The sequence below is a fragment of the Pleurodeles waltl genome, chromosome 6 (assembly GCF_031143425.1).
Source record: "Pleurodeles waltl isolate 20211129_DDA chromosome 6, aPleWal1.hap1.20221129, whole genome shotgun sequence".
NCBI classification, from domain to species: Eukaryota; Metazoa; Chordata; class Amphibia; order Caudata; family Salamandridae; genus Pleurodeles; species Pleurodeles waltl.
The window spans coordinates 1389651830-1389674858 of NC_090445.1; the positions used below are offsets into that span (position 1 = coordinate 1389651830).

Sequence of the window (23029 nt, forward strand, 5' to 3'; positions counted from 1 at the left end):
GTTGGAAGGGAAAGTGCAGCATCCCCTTCTCTTTGGTTGTCTTCTCCTTTCACGCTGTTTGGCAAATCAGTATATTTTCTGTTAAATTTTCAAACTTTCTTCAAAAACGTTCGGAGCTCCTCCATTGCTCGAGACCCAATGGAAAAAACCTGAAAATGGCTACTATGCAGAGGAACATCCAGGGCGCCGTCTGATGTCAAACAGGGGCTAGATATATGACGACGGCCCATGGAAAAAAAAGAAAAAAGAAAAAGACAATTCTGGACCAAACTACTAGATGGCAGAATAATGCACAGCATGTGACTCCAGAAAAAGATTCATGCTGCAAAACTATGTATTACCTACAAGTACAAAGTCAGCATTCTGTGTATTATCGTGCTTAGACATGAGGGATCCTGCACATGACAGCAAGGGAATGGTTCTGCATACTAACATCATCTCAAGGCAAATATTATAAAGGTACTGTGTGTTGGTAACGACAGTATGAACAGAAATATAACTAAACACATGAACTTAAACTGCATCATTGGCCATCATTTTTCTGAAGTATGAAGAAAAACTAGCCAGAAATCTTGCAAAATGTATTGTAAGCCTTATAGCCTGAGACCAGTTCCACTGGGCCCAGTACGGTATCGGAAACACCATTTGTCACCTACTGTACCAGAAATCAGAACATGAAATTTCATATTTGGCCAGGTCTAATGCCGCACTGTGCATTAAAAAAAATGTTAAAGTGTTACTTTGCTCATGAGGAACCTATGGGAAATTTTGGCTTGGGCTCTAAAGTTATCTCTGCCCCCACTGTTCAATATCTTACCCCCTCCCCCTCCCCACAAAATGGGGGTATAGTTGCGCCCCGGTCTACATTGCTACAACTTTTTGGGGGATGCCCGTGCCCCCAGGAAAAACATTTTACTGCAATCCTCCAAAGGAGTAAATAACGGACCATTTTCAGGGCAAGAAAGGGTCGGAAAAGAGTATGCTCTGAAGGTGGCCTTGTTTGCACAGCAGTGTTTATTATGCTTTAAGAGGCAAATTGAGGTTTCTGTATAGTCTTAGGCTCAGCTATACTGGCTCCCTTTTTCCCCTCACACCTAGGACCCTCTTCTCTTAGAAACATTCACACAAAGTAAGTCAAATGAAAATGAGACTGGAGAGGGCAAATCTCTGGGACAATTTTGTCACTATAACGAGTCAACAAAGTAATTGCAACACATGCATTTGCTGAATGCTGACATCCCCAGAGCCACCTTTCAGAACCAAGCTTGTGAAAACGTTACACATAAATGCTATTTAAAGCAGCAAGAGCCTGGCAAAACATATTTCCAAGGAAAATATTTTTAGGCTCTACCTCAATATTGTGGGCAAAGTGTATGTATGGTTTGCAGCACATCACCTGTTTCCCTTACTGTACACATCAAGCCTGCAGGTACGCCATGGCAAGAACTGAGGATATTTAGCTGTGTTTGTTTTGACTAGGGGAGGAAGCAACCTTGGCACATAGAATAAATTGCCATGACCATCTAACCTCGTCTATAAATTACATTTCCAGTAGTGCTAGAGTTATATGTATGAATGTCAGAACTTTAGTTTCTTACAGCAGTTTATATGTTGTCAAACACACTTCAGAACACAAGCTAAAAAATGAGGCAGCGTGTGGTGTTGATGAGTCCATCCTGAATAAAGGCAAGAAGCATGAAGAAGAGCCTCCGGCTGATACAGCCTGCACATGGGATCCAAATGCAAACCTTCAAAATAGGTAACACACACCTCCATTAAGGTGACTGATCAGTCTTTTAAACCTAGAGAGCAAGTCTTCATTCTCTGTAAAAGGGTTCCTGGTACAAAAGGCCTGTACACCGCAGCTACACTTTACTGCCACCGATACCAGCCACCACGCAGGTGGACTGTGGGAATAGTAGCCACCTTCATTGAGAAATGATGGTACACGTTGGCCGTCTAGTGCCCCAATGAACAGAAATGTAAAAAGATTAGGCATCCTAGGTTGACTTGCACAACTTTAAAGTTGACTGTAGAAAGAATGCATGGCTTTTCCAGAAAAAGCAAACATGCAGGATAACAGAGTATTTTCATGAACTGCTGAGGGCCTTTGTTCCAACATTTATGGGACCCTTTCCGAATCCCGATAGAAAATGTTACATTTTTCTCAGGAACTCTCTCTAAAATAAGTTGCCAGCTATGTTATAATGTTTCTGATAATAAATCTGCACCACAAAATCATTTCACCACAAAGCGCTTTGGAGACATACATTCATCGTACCTGTGCAGATCTCGCCACTGATCAACTTCCAGGATTGGTCGTGTAGATCCCGCCACAGCACAGCACTACCTGTACTGTCTGTCTGTCCAGTCAGAGTAGTCTCTACAGAACCTCCAACAAAACCGTCAGTGCCCGCAAAGATCCCACCACAGATTAAGCAATTGTTATGCAGGTCATCTATACAGACCAAGCATGTCTGCAGAGATCTTCTGACAGATCCATCAGTGCCCAGGAGGCTCACACACAGACCGAAAAGTAGCTCTTTATAGGTTGAGAAGGCCTACCTCTTGCTCTAGTATTCCCCTGATTGCCAATTAGGGGCTAATAGTACATTTTGTAGTGTCTTGTGGTACCTCTGTGCTGGGTATTTCCCTCAAACCCAGGACGAAAGCAACAATATAATTGGATTGAAGGTGCCAACTGTAGGAAGCTGGCTCTTTATATGATATATCAAAATGAGATATATATCGTGCAAAAAGTCCAGGGGTTCCCTTAATAGTGGACAGAGGCTTACTCTAGCAATCCCAAGCTGCTCTCTTAGGGGGTAGTGTGGTCGAGCAGCCTTAGAGAGGAGTGTTAGACATCTGCAAATACTCTCACAGTCAACAAATGAGACACACAACTCAATAAGGAGATCCACAACAACTTCAAAAATAGCAAGTATCTTTATATATGTTTAGGCACCAGAATCAATGTGAACAAGTAAGCACATTTTGCAAGAAACTTCTTCACAGTTCTGAAACGTTGACACACTGCAATTTTTGGAAGCTGCAATGTTATCCAACAGCTCACACCTTGGCGGCACAGGGACAGCCTGTTGCAGAGGTGTGGTATGGAGTCGGGTGCCTAATGTTGTCAATGGGGATCTGTCCAGTTGGAAAGAGGCTGCAGGTTAGGATTAGGTGATCAGTGTAGGTAAGCCACCAAGTGGGTTCAGGTCTTGTGATGCTCGGGCACATAGGGGCACCAGTGGTCCTTTTCTTCTTGGTGTGGGGCGACCAGGTGCAGAAGGTTCGTGGGTCGTCAGGTGTCCGTCACCAGTGGCAGTCGCAGTGGGGGACCCTCTGAAACAAGCTGCAAGCTTGGACTGGGGGACCAGTTTGGGTCAACCAACAAGTAGGCTCAAGTCTCACGAGCCTGGGGAATGCAGAGAGACAAGTGGTCCTCTTCCCCTCGGTCCAGGGTATTCAGGTGCAGTTGTGCAGTGGACCAACTGGGTTACAGTCACAGTAGACAGTCACGGTTGAGGAGGGGCCTGCACAGAGACTGCAGGCATCGGAATGGATGTCACACTGGGGAAATCCACAGAGGACTTTGGCTCTGGAGAGGCTGGGGAACAGATTGGCACCGTTGGCTCACTTCAACATGGGCTGGGAGGCTCGGGTGCATTGGTGCTGTCCGGCATCTGTTTTGGCAGTCTGGAGCCCTCTTCAGTCGTTCTTGGGTGCCTGAAAAGATGCAGGGGAGCAGCTCCTCTACTCCACAGGAGCTCCCTAGTGCTGGGGTGAAGGCTGGCAGTCTTCCGGGCCTTTTGGAACTTTAAGGAGCTGGAGGACGAGGCGACTTTAGCACAACAGTCGAAGTTGGCAGGTAGGCTAGCAGCATTGGTTCTGAGTCAGTCACTGGTCTTCATTATCGCTTTTGTGTCTCTGGCGTATCCTTCTTCTTCAGGTCAGCTGGATCTGATTTCCTGGTGCCAGAGGCTCCCCTAAATATTGAATTTAGGGACATTTCAGGGAGTGTAGGGTAGAAGCCAATGGGCTACTTACCCTGGGGTCACTACACCCCCTATATTGCCTCTGACTGTGGGAAGTGGGCATAACCCTGTCACAGGGTTCCTAAATCCGTCAACACCAAGATGGCAGATTTCTAAATGTTGTGGCCACATCAGGCAGCTCACCTTAGGGGTGAGAATGACCTGAGGGGTGGCCACACCTATCTGAATACTAAATTTCCTGCCTGTCCAGGTGCCAAATGGACCCTGGGGCAGGGGGGTCGACATCTCTCCTTTGAGTGAAGCCAGATCTGCATACCAACGGTGGTAGGCTTCTTTGAAGCCCCTGCCCTGTATTGCACCCTGTTGGGTGGAGTGTGTAAATGCCACGTCCAGAGCAGGCTTTGTCTCTGACCGCATGAGAGCAAAGGCTCTCACTCCGTGGGCCAGAATCTTGTCTGGTGGTGGCATGCTGGCTAAAACTACTCCGACCTCACACGGGTAGTTGGTAGGTGCTCAGGGGGCAACTCTAAGGTGACCTCTGGGTGCATGTATTATTAAATCCATCACTGGCATATGAGTGAGTGTTTATTAATACAAGATTTGACACCCAACATCCGTATTTTCAGTGAAGCCCTCATGTACCTGGGGAACTCGTAATGACCAATGCCCAGCACATGTACTTAAAATGGCTTCCCTGTTCACTTACTGTGTCTAAGAATCAACAAAGACATAGCAAGGGCTCATCTGCTCTTGCAAATATGTCTTCACATGTGGTATAATGCACCCTGCGTAGGGCTGTAAGGCCTCCTGTATGGGTGACCTACATTATTGCATGCAGTGTTAGGGGGCATGGCACATAAGCTGTGTGCCATGTTGTGTTTTCACTTTTAGCTGCACCAAAAGACACAGGGCCTGATTCTGACCCCGGCGGTTCCTTACCGCCGGGGCCAGGGTCGGCGGGAGCACCGCCAACAGGCTGGCGGTGGCCCGCAGGGCATTCTGACCGCGGGGGTTTTGCCGCGGTCAGAAGTGGAAAACCGGCGGTCTCCCGCCGGTTTTCCGCTGCCCTGGGAATCCCCCATGGCGGCGCAGCAAATTCTGACAGCCCATACCGCCATCCTTTTCCTGGCGGTTCTCCCGCCAGGAACAGGATGGCGGTATGGGTTGTCGTGGGGCCCCTGGGGGCCCCTGCAGTGCCCATGCCAATGGCACCTTCCCACTCCGCCGGCTCAATTCTGAGCCGGCGTCCTCGTGGGAAGGGTCTTTTGCACTGGGCTGGCGGGCGGCCTTTTGGCGGTCGCCCGCCAGCCCAGTGCAAAAGCCAAAATACCCTCAGCGGTCTTTCGACCGCGGAGCGGTATTTTGGAGGGGGGAAGTCTGGCGGACGGCCTCCGCCGCCCGCCAGACTCAGAATGAGCCCCACAGTCTGCAATGGTAGTCTTCATGTGCTGGATGAGGGGTCCCTGAGGGTGGCACAATGCATGCTGCAGCCTTTGGGGACCCTCTTTGGTACCCATGCCCAGGGGTACCATTTACCACATACTTACAGGGGGGCCAAATGTATTGCCAATTGAGGTTCAATTGCACAGTTTTAGGGAAAGAGATCTGGCACTGGGGACCTGGTTAGCAGGAACCTAGTGTACTTTCAGTCAAAATTGCATTAAATACCAGGCAAAAAGTGGAGGGTGACCATGTCAAAAAGAGACACTTTCCTAACCCAACACTTCAAAATTAAACTGTATAGAACAAGTAATTAGTGTTGTTCAGAATCATAAATGACATCAATATAAAATTATGAACAAAATCAGAGGCTATATTTTCATGGTAATTCTGAATTGGTCTATGTTACTTCTTAATTATTGCGGATTGGATTTGTCCATAAACAGAAATCCAACTAGCCACAAGTTTTTGAAAATGACATGCTGTAAGGTGATCCTTATTTACAGTGATGTTACCATCTTACATTTATACCCTCCATTTTGCTTCATAGCGGGCTGTTTGGAAACTTAGTCAACATATGTTTTGCCCCAAGGCTCAGCAAAGGATGATACTGTAAATGGTACAGGGAGAATGGTGTAGGTTTGAGTACAAGTATGCACTATATCTTTCAATGTACAGTTCGAAATCTGGAAGCTTGTACAATGAGGGGGTTTGAGAATTAGAGCAGGAGAGAGATTGTCCTTAGTGCATTTGGGCAATGGATCAAGAGGCATGATTAAGATTCTGAATAACAGTAATTAATATGTACTATACAGCTTACATTTAGAGTGTTAGCACCTCCAACCAAAAATAGATCTGCAGGGCCCCCCACCCCTTGCAGATATAATATTGCCTGTGCGTATCTTATTACAATACAGGCACAGCATTACTGGGAGCATTTATTATTATCAGGGTCAATATTCAATCTGCGATTAATCTTAGAGTGAATAATGTCAGACTCCTGTTCTTTTAGTTATTTTGACAAATACTGTCATTTTCCTCTAGAATACCGAGTTTAAACTCTGAATTTCTGACTTTTTAAAGTTCAATTATGGAGGGAGACCTATGGTGTATAAGTGCAGAGACTCCCATGTTACTACAGTTATTTAAAAATACAATTTCCTTGTGACACCTTTTATCTTACACCCTAATGATTTAATAATTCAGTTTATTGAAAAATGACAACACTGCAGTATCTGGTCATACTCCCCTTTAGATCCAGGCCCAGAAGTACCTGTATAGGATGTCCACAGAGGAACGGAACCTGTTTGCTTCCCTGATGGCATCGTCCTTGGCAAGCGAGGAGCTGTCCACCTCTTTCTTCAGTTGCACGATCCTTTGCTCCAGGGCCCGTCGTTCAGTATCATTCTCACTCAGCTGCTTCTTTAGAGAGCTCAACAGAACCTGGCTGGCTTCATATCGCCCTCGAATATCCTGAGAATAGACACCAGATATAGTATCGTTAATACACCACCAGTATACATCAACACCCTCTGCAAATCCTTCTCTAAAAAGATTACAAATGCCATTGTTACGTCCTGAATTCCTTAGCACCTAAACACATTTCTTTGCTACTTAAGAAACATTTCAGATCATAAATAACAGCTGTCATACTGGAGACTGTAAGCCCACAAAACTCGAATCAGTGCACACAGAGGCACAGCTCTCACACCAGTCACAAACAGTCAGACGCTCCTCAATCCAAGATCCTCAAACCAAACATCACACTAGGGTCTCAAGCCCCACATATGTCGCACAAGACACATAGACCAAGAGATTAAATGTTGGGAAAACGGAACCACACATCTCACATCATATAATTGTGTGAGGCTTTTCTATCCAAGTGATCTCACACCAGATAAATTAGACCTCACAGCACATTCTAAGAGACCGGTAAACCAAGCATTAAATACCACATACTCACAGACTCACAATCTCAAGGCAGACCTTCATTACCCACAGATCCTGCTCAGATCTCACACCAAAGAACTTACAAAGCAACTTATAGGTTCGATATCTCAAAACTAGAAATTTAAAGACCCCCAATTTGAACCTTACAACTACAGATAGTTTATATCAAACAATTAAAAACCCACAGGTTTCGTGCCAGAACATCCTAGATAAAAAATATTTTATTACCCTAATATCTTCTGCTCACATGTCAGACACTTACAGATCTACTGCTCAAACATGAAATGTTTCAAACAACGCAGGTCGTGGACCCTTCCATACTGTTTTGTACACTAAACACCAGTATTGTGTATTATAATTTGTAGAGACATCGTGGCACTACATAAAGGGCATGTGGAGTAACATACATTTATGGGCCTGCAGAGGCCTGTGTTATGTCTAGGATGTGACGTACAAGCCCATTTTACCCTGCGGACCGGACAACTACTTGTAACAAGTATAAGGAGATAGCAATACGCCAGCTAATAGGAAGGGAGACGCTTCTTTTTCCAAACCCACTGCTGCAACCATATGTGGCATCCGCAGCAATATGCCACAAGTAAGTGCTCCACTACTGGTGCTGTGAAACTTGATGAAAACTTTGCATCTAATGTTATTTTTCATTTAAATTAATTAGTGGCCTCAAATGTAATTAAAAGTATTTCAAGAATATTTTTACCTGCCTAATTTCACTCCCGATATTAATCATAGGGGGTATTTATAGATCCAGAGACTGCACAAAACCCCACACAAACCAGGATGCTACATCCTAGAACAGTAAAGAGCCAAGACTTGCACACTGTATGCCTATAAACAAATAGCTATAATACTGGACAGCTAAAGACCAACGGCTCATGTACTAGACACTTAGAGACCCAGAACTGAAACCACATCTCCTAAAGACCCATTTATTTGCAATGATTTGGCTCAAGAGACTTCAAGAGATCCAGGGAAAGAACACCAAGATCTTTCAAATCAATGGCATTCCTACTAGATTTTAAGTGCCCAAAGACAAACACACTCAAAAGGGCTACAACACAGGACTCAAACAAGTGGATCCAAGGCTTGCATAATGAGCACAGAATGATCCAGGAGACACACATCAGACACTTGCCTACTCAGACTTTACAGACCGGATCATTTTAGATTCAGGACGCTTGCATGGCAGACACGCATTCACCCATGGCCACAGAGCCGACCTTTCCATTCAAAGGGTTTGAACTTACCCTCACAGTCATATGCCTGACTTTCATTGTCTGTTACAAAATCTCAAACACATCCAACACTTATAGGCTCAGGAGTCAAAAACTCGGTCCTTGAAGACCAACAATGCTTACAAAAGATCAATTTCTTGATTTCGGCAGCTATGCCTACTACTGACCCTGCCAATCTGGTGACTGTCCTTTTCACCTTCTACCCCCTCCACATATAACTTCGAACCATTCCCCATTTACCTGCACTTGCAGCTGCCTCTTCTGCAGTGCTGACTGAACGGCAGCCACAGTTGAGTCGGTGAAGGCTGGAGAAAGACTGCGCCGAGGAGAACGGCTGCGGTGAGGGGAGCGTCTCCTGAGCGGAGAGGGTGTGCGCATGCTACAGGACAGTGCCCGCAGGCTGAGACCAGGGCTTTCGCCATCTTCTGTGTCTGTTCGTTCACTGGAGGTCAGCTGGATTCCACTATCCGCATCACTAAGAACAGCCTGATGGGAAAAAAGAAGGAATGTAAATGGAGATTTTACCAGCTTACCAAAACATTACAAGAGAGACCCCTGATAAATAATTTTGGGCTAAGTAAAGAGTGATGAACCAAAGAGAACTAACTAAAGAGAGTTGAGTGATGGTTTGCCAGCCACAGCACTATGAGCCAGATCCTGTCAACCAAGGTATCAAAACCCCTTTCAGAGGACCATGGGGCATGCAGGGGCTAATCAGCCCAACCGTGGCGGTTGAGTCTTTTTACTGCTGATGTCCCAGGACCAAACCTACAATGGATCCAGCTCAAGCGGTCCAAGTACCCCTTCTGCACTTGACTCTCAGTGGTAGCTGTGGTCGAGCAGTCAAGGTTCCCTTGGGGGATGTAGATTCAAGTCAGTGAACATGACTCATACCTCAAACAGTGCAAACAATACATCACTGTCCAGCCAAATACTTGCTTTCATATTCAAAAGTAGCATTTTATTTCTAATTCTACGCATACAATGAAATGCGACATTCAAACACAACAAAACAATCCCCCTTGAGGTCTGGGCTCTGGTAGTTGTCAGGCAAATCTCTGTCCCACTCTCCTTCGTGTAACATGTTCAAGGTTATTCCCCATTCACTGGTGGCTGGCTCTAGGAAATGCACATTCTTAGGCCAGATTCTTAGGCCCATTTGACTCTTCAAGATTTTAGTCAAAAGGGTCTATGGTTGCACAGCACCTTGTTCAGTGAATCCCCTGGGTCTCACAGACCATAGTTCAAATCTTACCTGCTCCTACAGCAAGAAAGTGTTCGACATTACAGCAAGTGTCCTCAGTGCGGGCACTTGCAAGAACAGATCCTGCTCGAAGTTGGGCTGCTCATGGTACATGCAGCAGTGTCAGGTAGGCGCACACTCACTCTCCAGAGTGGCACAGCCAGCTCCCCCTCAGATTGGAGCAGCTTCCAGTTCACAACAACCCGGTAAGTCAAGTTCTCCCCACCAAGGGGAAATCTTTCTGGAGTCACCCGAAAGTGCATTGTCCTCTTCGGTATCTGTGAGAAGGTAGCCTCTTTCTAGCCTTGTTACCCCCACTTTTGGCCTGTTTGTGAGTGTATGTCAGGGTGTTTGTCACTGTTTTCACTGTCTCACTGGGATCCTGATGGCCAGGCCTCAGTGCTCATAGTGAAAACACCATGTTTTCAGTAGGGTTGTTATGTGTCACTGGGATCCTGCTAGTCAGGACCCCAGTGCTCATAGGTTTGTGGCCTATATGTATGTGTCACTAGGACCCTGTCACACAGGGCCCCAGTGCTCATAGGTGTGCATGTATATGTTCCCTGTGTGGTGCCTAACTGTCTCACTGAGGCTCTGCTAACCAGAACCTCAGTGGTTATGCTCTCTCATTACTTTCAAATTGTCACTAACAGGCTAGTGACCAATTTTACCAATTTACATTGGCATACTGGAACACCCTTATAATTCCCTAGTATATGGTACTGAGGTACCCAGGGTATTGGGGTTCCAGGAGATCCCTATGGGCTGCAGCATTTCTTTTGCCACCCATAGGGAGCTCTGACAATTCTTACACAGGCCTGCCACTGCAGCCTGAGTGAAATAACGTCCACGTTATTTCACAGCCATTTTACACTGCACTTAAGTAACTTATAAGTCACCTATATGTCTAACCTTTACCTGGTAAAGGTTAGGTGCAAAGTTACTTATTGTGAGGGCACCCTGGCACTAGCCAAGGTGCCCCCACATTGTTCAGAGCCAATTCACTGAACTTTGTGAGTGCGGGGACACCATTACACGCGTGCACTACATATAGGTCACTACCTATATGTAGCTTCACCATGGTAACTCCGAATATGGCCATGTAACATGTCTATGATCATGGAATTGCCCCCTCTATACCATCATGGCATTGTTGGTACAATTCCATGATCCCAGTGGTCTGTAGCACAGACCCTGGTACTGCCAGACTGCCCTTCCTGGGGTTTCACTGCAGCTGCTGCTGCTGCCAACCCCTCAGACAGGCAGCTGCCCTCCTGGGGTCCAGCCAGGCCTGGCCCAGGATGGCAGAACAAAGAACTTCCTCTGAGAGAGGGTGTGACACCCTCTCCCTTTGGAAAATGGTGTGAAGGCAGGGGAGGAGTAGCCTCCCCCAGCCTCTGGAAATGCTTTGTTGGGCACAGATGTGCCCAATTCTGCATAAGCCAGTCTACACCGGTTCAGGGACCCCTTAGCCCCTGCTCTGGCGCGAAACTGGACACAGGAAAGGGGAGTGACCACTCCCCTGACCTGCACCTCCCCTGGGAGGTGTCCAGAGCTCCTCCAGTGTGCTCCAGACCTCTGCCATCTTGGAAACAGAGGTGCTGCTGGCACACTGGACTGCTCTGAGTGGCCAGTGCCACCAGGTGACGTCAGAGACTCCTGCTGATAGGCTCCTTCAGGTGTTAGTAGCCTTTCCTCTCTCCTAGGTAGCCAAACCCTCTTTTCTAGCTATTTAGGGTCTCTGTCTCTGGGGAAACTTTAGATAACGAATGCATGAGCTCAGCCGAGTTCCTCTGCATCTCTCTCTCTTCACCTTCTGATAAGGAAACGACCGCTGACCGCGCTGGAAGCCTGCAAACCTGCAACATAGTAGCAAAGACGACTACTGCAACTCTGTAACGCTGATCCTGCCGCCTTCTCGACTGTTTTCCTGCTTGTGCATGCTGTGGGGGTAGCCTGCCTCCTCTCTGCACCAGAAGCTCCGAAGAAATCTCCTGTGGGTCGACGGAATCTTCCCCCTGCAACCGCAGGCACCAAAAAGCTGCATTACCGGTCCCTTGGGTCTCCTCTCAGCACGACGAGCGAGGTCCCTCGAATCCAGCGACGCTGTCCAAGTGACCCCCACAGTCCAGTGACTCTTCAGCCCAAGTTTGGTGGGGGTAAGTCCTTGCCTCACCTCGCTGGGCTGCATTGCTGGGAACCGCGACTTTGCAGCTGCTCCGGCCCCTGTGCACTTCCGGCGGAAATCCTTCGTGCACAGCCAAGCCTGGGTCCACGGCACTCTAACCTGCATTGCACGACTTTCTAAGTTGGTCTCCGGCGACGTGGGACTCCTTTGCGCAACTTCGGCGAGCACCGTTTCACGCATCCTCGTAGTGCCTGTTTCTGGCACTTTTCCGGGTGCTACCTGCTTCAGTGAGGGCTCTTTGTCTTGCTCGACGTCCCCTCTCTCTGCAGGTCCAATTTGCGACCTCCTGGTCCCTCCTGGGCCCCAGCAGCGTCCAAAAACGCCAAACGCACGATTTGCGTGTAGCAAGGCTTGTTGGCGTCCTTCCGGCGGGAAAACACTTCTGCACGACTCTCCAAGGCGAGAGGGATCCGTCCACCAAAGGGGAAGTCTCTAGCCCTTTTCGTTCCTGCAGAAACCTCAGCTTCTTCTGTCCAGTCGAAGCTTCTTTGCACCCGCAGCTGGCATTTCCTGGGCATCTGCCCATCTCCGACTTGCTTGTGACTTTTGGACTTGGTCCCCTTGTTCCACAGGTACCCTAGATTGGAAATCCACAGTTGTTGCATTGCTGGTTTGTGTCTTTCCTGCATTATTCCTCTAACAAGACTCTTTTGTCCTGAGGGGAACTTTAGTGCACTTTGCACTCACTTTTCAGGGTCTTGGGGAGGGTTATTTTTCTAACTCTCACTATTTTCTAATAGTCCCAGCGACCCTCTACAAGGTCACATAGGTTTGGGGTCCATTCGTGGTTCGCATTCCACTTTTGGAGTATATGGTTTGTGTTGCCCCTATCTCTATGTTTCCCCATTGCATCCTATTGTAACTATACATTGTTTGCACTGTTTTCTAAGACTATACTGCATATTTTTGCTATTGTGTATATATATCTTGTGTATATTTCCTATCCTCTCACTGAGGGTACACTCTAAGATACTTTGGCATATTGTCATAAAAATAAAGTACCTTTATTTTTAGTATAACTGTGTATTGTGTTTTCTTATGATATTGTGCATATGACACTAGGTGGTACTGTAGTAGCTTCACACGTCTCCTAGTTCAGCCTAAGCTGCTCTGCTAAGCTACCATTATCTATCAGCCTAAGCTGCTAGACACCCTATACACTAATAAGGGATAACTGGGCCTGGTGCAAGGTGCAAGTACCCCTTGGTACTCACTACAAGCCAGTCCAGCCTCCTACAGTATCTTCCTAGTCCTCGGGGGTCAGTCAGGGCATATCTCTCAGTGCAGTTAGACCAGTAGGCCATATTCTTACTCCCGTCCCGGGTGACGGCCTGATGTCTTTGGTGATTTGTTCCTAGCAGCCCCTCCTGACACACACCGCTGCAGTGGTACCTTCCAAACGCAAAGTAGACTCCTCAGGTGCACCACGGTGGCCCCTCGTGGCACACAGAGTCACTGCTCAGGCGATCAAGATTCCAGGCACACTGGTTGCACAAGTACTTCAATGGTGGCCCCCTATGACATACAAGATTGTTGCAACAAGGGTGTGTCGTCTCGGCGCCTTCCACACAGTGGCATACTTGGCACAGTCTATGGCGGCTCTCTCCTGGCATACAGGGGTCACTGAAAACAGTCTTGCACACAGGCTATGGCTCATTCAATGCACAGCCGAATCCTCACACAGGAAGTCCTCACTGTAGTGCCCTGTAATGGTCCTTGCTTCCTCCAACGCCCTCCTTTTACTCACAGGGCACACTGGTCTATGCAGGCACTGGTGCTCCTGGTACTGGTGCTCCAGGCTCCAGGGCAGATGTCCTTGGTTTTCCTGGAGGACTCCCTCACCCAGCAGGGAACTAACAGGCGTGCCCCCAGTCCTCGTCACAGCCAGAAGTCTTGCAGAATTTCCCCTTCTCACACAGCACGTCTTGCTGCTTGGCAGATGAAAAAGTTTGGGGGACTCAACCTCCTCTTCTTATGGTCCATTCCCAGACACCAAATGTGATTTAGGGTCTGAGTCTCTGAAGTTTTATGTGAGGGCTCTGCTTCTTTTAAAGTGGACACTTCTCTCTTTCTTCTTTCCTAATAAATATGTCTGTCACAACAGGCATGACTCTAAAGCTGATTGACCCACAACACAGTTCATGGTACTGACTAGAGTTAAAACCTGGCTGTCAGCCACAGTGATATGTGAATCCAAACGTTAAACCCCGACTCCCAGTCCTACTCTTTAGATTCCCTTATCAGCCACATCTCTCTTCCTGAGATGTGTCCAGGCCCTTTGCTTGTGATCTATCACTGAATCAAAGAGCAACCCCTTGAAATGCAAAGGAAGTTTCCCCCTTCCCTCCAGTGTGTGCTTCACCCTGCTCACAGGAATGCAGCATTCTGCATATCTGTCTGGGAGGAATTCCTCTAATCCTCATGTCTTCACTAGACAGGCCTGGGCTTCCCAAAATGGAACCCAGGGTCCTCCATGCAACGTACCATTACAGGCACACTCAGTCAGTAAACATTCACAGCACACCTTTGGTCCAGCAATGTAACAGCTATACATTGTATCATAAATTGTACACATGCATTCAGTACACACACTTAGTTTGGGTGAACTGTTCTGCACTGAGCTGTTTTCTGTCTTTACCCAGGGTGTGTTACTTACAAACACACGCACTGCCAGCACACACACACACTCACCATGTGTGCCCTGTACAACACTTCACCCTTCATGTATTGTACTTCATGCAAGCACACATACATTCAGCACATGCTTTCACTGTGCATGCGCTGCACAGAACTACATGTATTCCTCACAGGCATACATACACTCAGTACATAAATTATCCACACATGCACTAGACTGTACTGCACTATCCTTGTACTGTATCCATCCCAAGCAGACATACAACCAGCACAGAGTCACAACTCCTGTGATGAGCAGCCTTCCACATCTACCTGATGTAGGCCATGGGTGAGTTAATCACACAGCAGCAGAACTTTTAAAACGGTGAGTGAGCCTGTAGGTCTCACTTCAGTGACACAGGGTAAAAAGGTCCTGTTCATCACTACTGATCGCAGTATGCTACCACCGCCGCACTTGTGCTGCTTAACCCCTGGTGAAGGGGATATCTTTCTACCACTATGAATGAGAGTTGCGCTTTGAATGCCCCTCCCACTGCAACAAGACTACAAACTGCCAGACAGGCCTATGCCATGGCTCACACGCTTGATCCATATTCGCCTATGACAACAAAAAAAACAAAAAAAAACATTACGGATCCAGACACCAGTACTGTTGGGCAGGGGTACAGGTCTTTACAATGCAGAGAACCTTTCCATCCCAACCGAAGGTGTTGCCAGAATTCTATGCTTTAGCTTCTAGCTAGTACTATCAAAGGATTTGCTACAACTCTATTAACAGTGCAAATCAAGTTTTCAGTTTAGTAAAAGAGGCTTCAGCCTGTCAATCTGCTGATAAGCTTCCCTGTTCCTGAATTCAAGCTTTTCTAGGTTATCAATTTTGTGTTCATAAGCCACATTTCTAGATTGCAATCCTGAGTTTCTGGTATCTTGCTATAAACTACAATTCCTGCATTGTCTTAAAATGGACGGATTAGGACACACAAAATGCCTACTCCTCTTTCTATTTCCTCTATTTCATTGTCTACGTTTGTGTTACCAGCATCTAATAAAGGTTACAACCAACTTGTGTTTTAAGCTTTTCTGTTCCATTATTTATTTATGCTTTCCATTCGCAACAAACCAGACTAGTGATCACCTTCACTTTGTGCATGACTTCCATCACATCTCTATTTTACTTCTCTTTTTTTTATAGTTTGTTAATCTGATTGTCTCAGGTAGTTTGGCTTGTTCATTAATTATAGTTTTTGAATTGTCACAAATGCCAATGTATGCTTCTGACAAACACTGATTCTGCAGCAGCCACACTCTGCTGGTCTAAGTAACTGGCCTTGTATAACTATAATGCCTCATTCTGTTACAATACACACACTTCCCTAGCCAGCCTCCAGTGTGAATAGGCTGAGGGTCATCCCCCCTTTTCGTGCAGAAAGCAAAGCACACTAAAATCTTCCTGCTAATTTTCTTGTACATTTATCCTATGTATTTTAGCATACCTTGTACGGTACAGTGCATTTTATGACATACTACAAAGTCTTACAAACCGGCACAAACCTATTTGCATCGTCTCTTCCGTAAAATTGGTATTAATTGCTAATTGTAAAAAAAAAAAAAAAAAAAAAACTAGAAGTCTACTGTGTGGTTGGGCTTGGCACCATCAGTACTGGCCTGGCCACCTCTGGAGGACTCATGTGGGACTTTAAAAGTCAGAGACCAGCACAATAAACCAATGCTCTCGTTCTTGGGTATATAAATCTGCAGTCCTACAGTGTACATTCTTTACCTTAGTCCATATTCAGTATAGCTTAAAAGTCCTACATGTGTGCTGGTTTCTCTTCCTAAAGGCTAATGTCACTCGTCACGCTGAGAACACACTGTGTTTTCTGTGTTTTTTTCACAGTACATCAGCACTGATAATTAAGTTCACATACATGAGGGAAGTCCATAGCAAAAGAGCACCCTATAGCTATCCAAGTCATGGTTAGAAAGGACACAGTAAAGTCAATATTCAAAACCACATGAGCCATTCAAATCTTGCAGAGAAATCCTGTTTTACATGATTTATTTCTCATGCTGACAAATGACATTTTCCTTTAATGGATAATGGCCTTGTATTTGCTGCATTAAATAGCTGTATTTTCTACAAAAACAGACCTACATTACGCAATTTATGCATATTTATCATCTTAAGTTAAAATATTCATAAATTAAATTATTTTCAAAAATCTACAGTTTGTTGTACAAATATTTTACAGTGTTCATAACAAACTTTTTTGTAAAAGGTTTGAAGAATTGTTTAAAGAAGGTGCCCAAAATGCTTTTAAAAAGTCAGGCCCAATTCTCTGACTGGACTCAAAAAGGCTTGTGAGGAACAAAAAAAACAACCAAATGGTAAAGATGTACAAATCGAGGTCAATGAGTGTTCTCATGTTGCAGTAATAATGAGAAAATACTGAAAGGGAAATACACACGCTGTATGGTGTAATTTTTTCAGGGCAGGACACTATCTTTATACAAAATCTTCCACTAGGATACATGGTGTATATTGTTATATATATTTTTTTTCTATAACTGAACAATAAAAAGGAAGCATGAAAATTAACTATAAGGAAGAACAGGTCAGAGATGGGTTAAATATTTGCTGTCACCAAAGTTTTTTTAAAACAAAATTATGGTATGTCAAACTTACTTGTGCAAGATCTCGCAGTGTCTGCTGCAGCAAGTCAGCCTCTGATCTCAGGGCCTCAATTTCTTCTGCCTCCATTGCGGCCTGCTGCTGAACTCGACTTGCCTCCTGTGATAATACAACAGACATGGGTCTCCGGGTTGTTCAGCTCACTGAAGGCAAGTAATTCACAAACCAGTAGAGTATGAATGTCGACTTATTATGGCCTCCAATTCCACACAACCTGCACAGATTTCAGGGAAAGTGGGGATGGTCTTGGTACATCCAGTCTGCACTGTGGATAATACAGGAGGATATATGAGGGGCTCCTATAACCACACAACCTGAGCCGTTGTCAGAGTAGAAATCCACTAGCCACAGAGCAAGAGAAGTGGGACATGAAACCACACAGAAAAATGGGGGGAGTCCGCTCATACAGATGAGAACAGCTTGCTGCCATGGCAGACCATCCCCAGTGTATACAGGAAATGGGTACCCTGGAAATTATTAATACAATGGCATTAGAGAGGTCTGTTCACTTCTCCTATGGGATGTGAAAATGTGAACCACTGATAAGAATTTTGAAAAAATTATAATACAGGCAAAACCCACTGCTCTTTCTACTGAATTTATGTTTTTTCCAACCTCGTCTATCCAGAACTTCACATTACCTTCTACGTTACTTATAAGTGAACTAGCCAGTTAGTAGGAGCACACTACACCCTACTACCTCTGACAGTCATTAAGTTGGCCTGGTGAATGGTGGGTGTTTTTTTACGGCTCAATGTTTTCTCCGCTGACCCTTGACAAAATGAGGGTTTGTAAAGAGATCCCTCTTTGGTGCTAACTGGTTTTTCACTGTGTAACATGTCAGTGCGACCTTGGTGTCATATAAATCTGTAACTATTCATTTACAAACTCTGTACTCTACAAGTAACTAACAATTTTCCATGTAGCTGGAGTCTGTTATAGGTGAACGTGACATGCATAGATATTCATTTGGTAGTATGTAGCAGGTAATACATCATTAAGGATTAGTCATCCTCCCTATAGACGTATATGACATAAAAGAGGTACCATATGTACCTACTGTTAAATAGTGGGTACTTGGCGTAGAACATAGCTATTTACCTGTTGAAAACATTGCAAAATTATTTTTGCTCTCCCAGTCTTTGTAACAGTTGTCCTCTTACGACCAAAGAAGAAAACCAATTGCATTGTTTTCCTTATATCTTTTGTCTTGCCCAAATGATGCATGACTACTATTATTATATCTATTAAATAGACTTCCTTTGGCTTTTAGCGTGCATACATGACAACGATATGCAATTCAGTTGTCTGATAAACCTGAAGATAACTATTATTTATGTTTAAATAATGGTTATCTTATTGGGTGTGTCCATAATATACTTCTTGCGAAAATGTGTCTTTAGTAGCTGAAGAATGTACTTCACCAGCTCCATTAACTGAAGATATTGCCGTAGGGACAGAAGTCACGGCATGACTTGGAATAGCTTTGTCATTCTGCCCTATTCATTTTTACCTGCCCTGCTTATGTTTTTCACTAATGCATGCAACATTTTTGACAATGCATCTCTACAAGAGGTGCTCTGTGAATTGCTTGGTGTAACAGTAGTACTGGTTAGGAGATGTCAGCAGATGTTAGTTGCAGGCACACACCTTTCACCCAGCACCCCAGGGAAAGGGACCTACTTTGCTAATCCAAACAGGTCCCCATAACTTTGGGCATACCGGAGGGTGCTGACGAACGAAAGAGAGGTCTGAGGTCAAAGTTGTTTTGACAAGTGCAGGACCTGGAGACCATATGTAGTGTGACTTGTAGCTAATAAGGACACTGTATTCCCTTCATCCAGAAGATGGTGGGGTATCTTTTCCAACTGTGATTACCCCTCTGTAGAGGCATGGAATCGGCTTTGACGCTAGCAGTGCATAAGGCTAGAATGGTTTTAGATCAGGGAGACTGCTGCAATTATAGTGACTCTCTGCAGCTCTTGATGCAAAGGACCACAACAGTCTGCAAAGTCATCCTTCAAAGATTGGAATTGATGATCTTATATCGAATGTTTTCATCTTTTTTGAGTGACCACTCTAAGCCTGTGTCCATACCCCCTTTTCATTCCTTGTCTCAGTCGTTTAGCTGTGAAGTGTCACAGGACTCATCTCTGCCCCCCATGTTCTTTAATGTATATGTTCAGTCTCTGGAAAAGCTCAACAGATCATCTGCCTGTACAGCTATCAGCTATGTGGTTGACACCCAGTCAATAATACGGCATGATCAGTTATATTGTCCAGCTTTTTTAAACTTGAGTAATTTTCTGTCGACTGCTTAAAGCTGAATAGCAAACAACTTTCTCAAACTGAATGCCGGCAGGACCGAAATTCTTGTACTAGGGAAAAATAAAGCTATCTTGGCTCAGACTTTCTGGACATATTCAATGGGTGAACCATCCCACACAGCTGTGATGATAGATTTTCGCTTCTACGTTGCTGTGCAAATTAACCAGGTTATTTCCAACTTCTTACCACTAGGCCATCATGCCCAACTAGCTACTGCCGGCATCATGACTATAATTAACTGCAGTAATCTTCTTTACATAGGACTGCCACATTGTCTCACTAACAAGTTGCAGAGAGTTCAAAACGTTGCTGTCAGCTTACTCTGCAAATAAAGAAAATTGGATTCCGAGAGCAAAGCTAGAAATACCTTACATGGGCTGCGAGTGAAAGAGTGCATTCAATTCAGAACTCTATGTCTTCTACACAGGATCTCTTATAAAACTGAAAAATGCTCCATTTCAGACCTTTTTATATCTTAACGATTTGGAAGATAGGTATGATCCAATGCTCATATGCTCACCATTTCAATGTTCAAACAGTCAAGACTTGACGGTGGGCCTTATCCTCGAGGTCCGCGACTCTGGAATAACCATTTTCTTCATGCTAAAAGGATCTCATCTCATCTAAAAACTCTTTTTCAGTCATTATAATCTGCATTTTTACCCTATTCCTAGCGCCAAGTTCCTTTGTTGGGTGAATGGATGCTTAATAAATTATTAAATAAATAAATAAATAAATAAAGTTGACTTCATCTACTTCTGACCTTCATGTTATTTGTTCCTGGGTGTCAAGCCCCAATACTGTAGCTAACTTCAGGGCAGGTTGAGAGCCATCACATTTTTTCTGCTAAACCAGTTTGCCATTCACTACAATGAAATAAACACCCCTTCTTTCTTGTGATGTGTTGCCGCTGCTTAGCCACCAAGAAAACGTTGCAATGCCTAAATGGCTCGAATGTACTAAACAACTTAACGGTTTCTAACCAGGCAGGCCGCTTCCTTGCTGTATGGGAATAAGGAAAGCACTGTGAAAAAAGAGACAGATTCAAGATGATATTCTTCTTAGCTGAAGGTGGATTTCTGGAAAATGCTTGCACTTTGGTCAGCTCTGGCTTTGTGACAGTACCCTTAGAATGGATAAATAGTGGTCCTCTAGGATAAAGACTTTATGCCTTTGTTGACAGTTTACTCTTGAATTCGAGGTAAATACAGAAAACCCTTATGAGGCACTGCTAGCTACTGTCTTCAATAAGTTTTGTAAACAAGATCCTGAAAGGTTCCTTCTGGCTATGACATAACTGGAAGAAAGAGACACCATACTGCAAAGCCAGGTCAAAAGCATACCTTGAACTAAGTGAAAAACCAGAACAAGTTATTGCTGAATATAAGCTTTCATTGAGGTCATCAAAGTAAGAGAGCACTCCAGAGTCACAAGTCCCTTGTGCCCAGGTGGTCAGATCACACCATAAATTCTTGTGTTAATAGAGGTGAAGAGACAGTAGAGATACTTTGCAAGACTACAAGGATAGTGAACCTTCTCCATCCTTAACCGACCTGGTAACCCCAGGAATCCCGTATCTGTCCCTATCCAGTTCTGGATGAACACAAGATTTTTCAGTTGGCTGCAAGCGACCCCCTTGATCCCAGGACCGTTGGATTTGAGGTTTCACACTTATAATTTCAAAAATACTGTTGTTTAAGGAGACCTTGGCACCTGACTCTAATTGCCAGTCCTCTGTCTTAGTTGGTGAAACAAGGAGGTTCTGTAAGTGGTGCCATCAACGTAAAGTCACTAAATCTTGAAATATGTGCCCCTGTACGTTGGTATTCTCAGGGGAAACCTTTGTGGCTGCTAGTATTAGTCTACACCAGTGGTTCCCAACCCGTGGTCCGGGGACCCCTGGGGGTCCGTGAAGACTCCTCAGGGAGTTTGCGGCTGCTTAGACAATGTAATAATATCAACAAATTAGGTCCCCAGCTTTCAGTAATGACTCATTGGGGGTCCCCAGATTCCAATAATGACTCAGTGTGGGTCCCCAGGTTCCAATACTGATAAAGTGGGGGTCCACCGAAGTCAAAAGGTTGGGAACCACTGGTCTACATCTTAAAGCCATTTGGCTTCTTAACTAGTCTCTCTCCATTCTACAACGGTGTCCTATTGGATGCCGATTATCAGAGCCCCAATGAGTCCCATTACCTAGACCTTTGTCTGAGAAACTGGTCTTAGCAGCCTACAACTTCAACATTGGGGTTTCTTTCCTTTTTGAGTGGTGGGTTTCAGATTTAGGGATGTTGTTTTCAACAGCACGTTGAGGTATTTTTGAAGTGGGGGGTAATCATAAACCTAATTAACTGTCCGAACTTCCACTCAAGGTCACATATAAACTGCAACAGTGGTCAGACCGATCATGTCCTTTTATTATATCCTATGGGATGTAGATTTCGGCAGACGGGATATCGGTCATTGTTGTGACGGAATAACTCGTCCGCCAATATTTAAATCCGGTCCTAAATGTATAGGGCACTTTTGCTCCATCACCTTACACTTTGTAAACAATCCATAGTAAAAAAAAAACTTGGTCAGTCATTGAACCTAGTCATCAACTTTATTGATCTGCAGTGGTTTTCCTATCAGGTTAGTATTCTGCGAGTTCCATCTAAAGTTGTAACTTTGACACAAAAGGTACTAGGACCTTTCAGCTTTCTCAGTTAATTCTAATTTTAACTACCTATTTTATGTGCCTATAAATTTACACCAAGATATTCAGTTTTAGGTTTGTTTTTTTCAGTTATGCTGCCTTCTAATTTCTAAACACAACCCCCTCGTACATAGATGATGGGGAGAATGACAGAGGCACACAGAAGAGCACACATGGAGGTGGGGGGTGCAGGGAGAATAGGGTGGGGGATGCAGAGGGGGGTGGGGGTGGGGGAATAGCCATACCAGCTCTTCCAGTTTCTGGTTTAGTGTCTCCAAGGCTCGCTCCTTCTCAGCGTCCTGAGCTTTAAGGAGTTCAATTGTCACTGTTGTCTCAGCAATCCTGGGTGAAAAGGAAAGATCTTGATGTAAAGTTGACAGAAGACAGAATGCACATGTCCCTGTGCAGAAAGGCTGAATGGAGAGCATTCAGGGAAATGGTGATATAATTCCGCATTAGCTAGCCTCACAGACACCACACACACCTAAATATGTTGTGTAGGCTCAATATGATATGAAGACTGGCAGCCAGTAGCTAGCCTCACAGACAGCACATCTAAATATGTTGTGTAGGCTCAATGTGATGATATGAAGGTTGGCACC

General features: G+C 45.0%; 1 protein-coding gene across 5 annotated transcripts in view; it reads right to left on the bottom strand.

Moving 5' to 3' along the window:
* The window catches only part of CROCC (ciliary rootlet coiled-coil, rootletin), a 312203-nt gene that overhangs the window by 215171 nt on the left and 74003 nt on the right, over window positions 1–23029 (bottom strand). For all 5 annotated transcript variants that reach the window (XM_069240717.1, XM_069240716.1, XM_069240714.1 and 2 more), the window contains 4 exons: window positions 22673–22769; window positions 17396–17500; window positions 8882–9127; window positions 6712–6911 (listed from right to left, as the gene is read on the bottom strand). In XM_069240717.1, the coding sequence (XP_069096818.1) occupies window positions 6712–6911; window positions 8882–9127; window positions 17396–17500; window positions 22673–22769 (648 nt within the window). The remainder of the gene's footprint in view (window positions 1–6711; window positions 6912–8881; window positions 9128–17395; window positions 17501–22672; window positions 22770–23029) is intronic.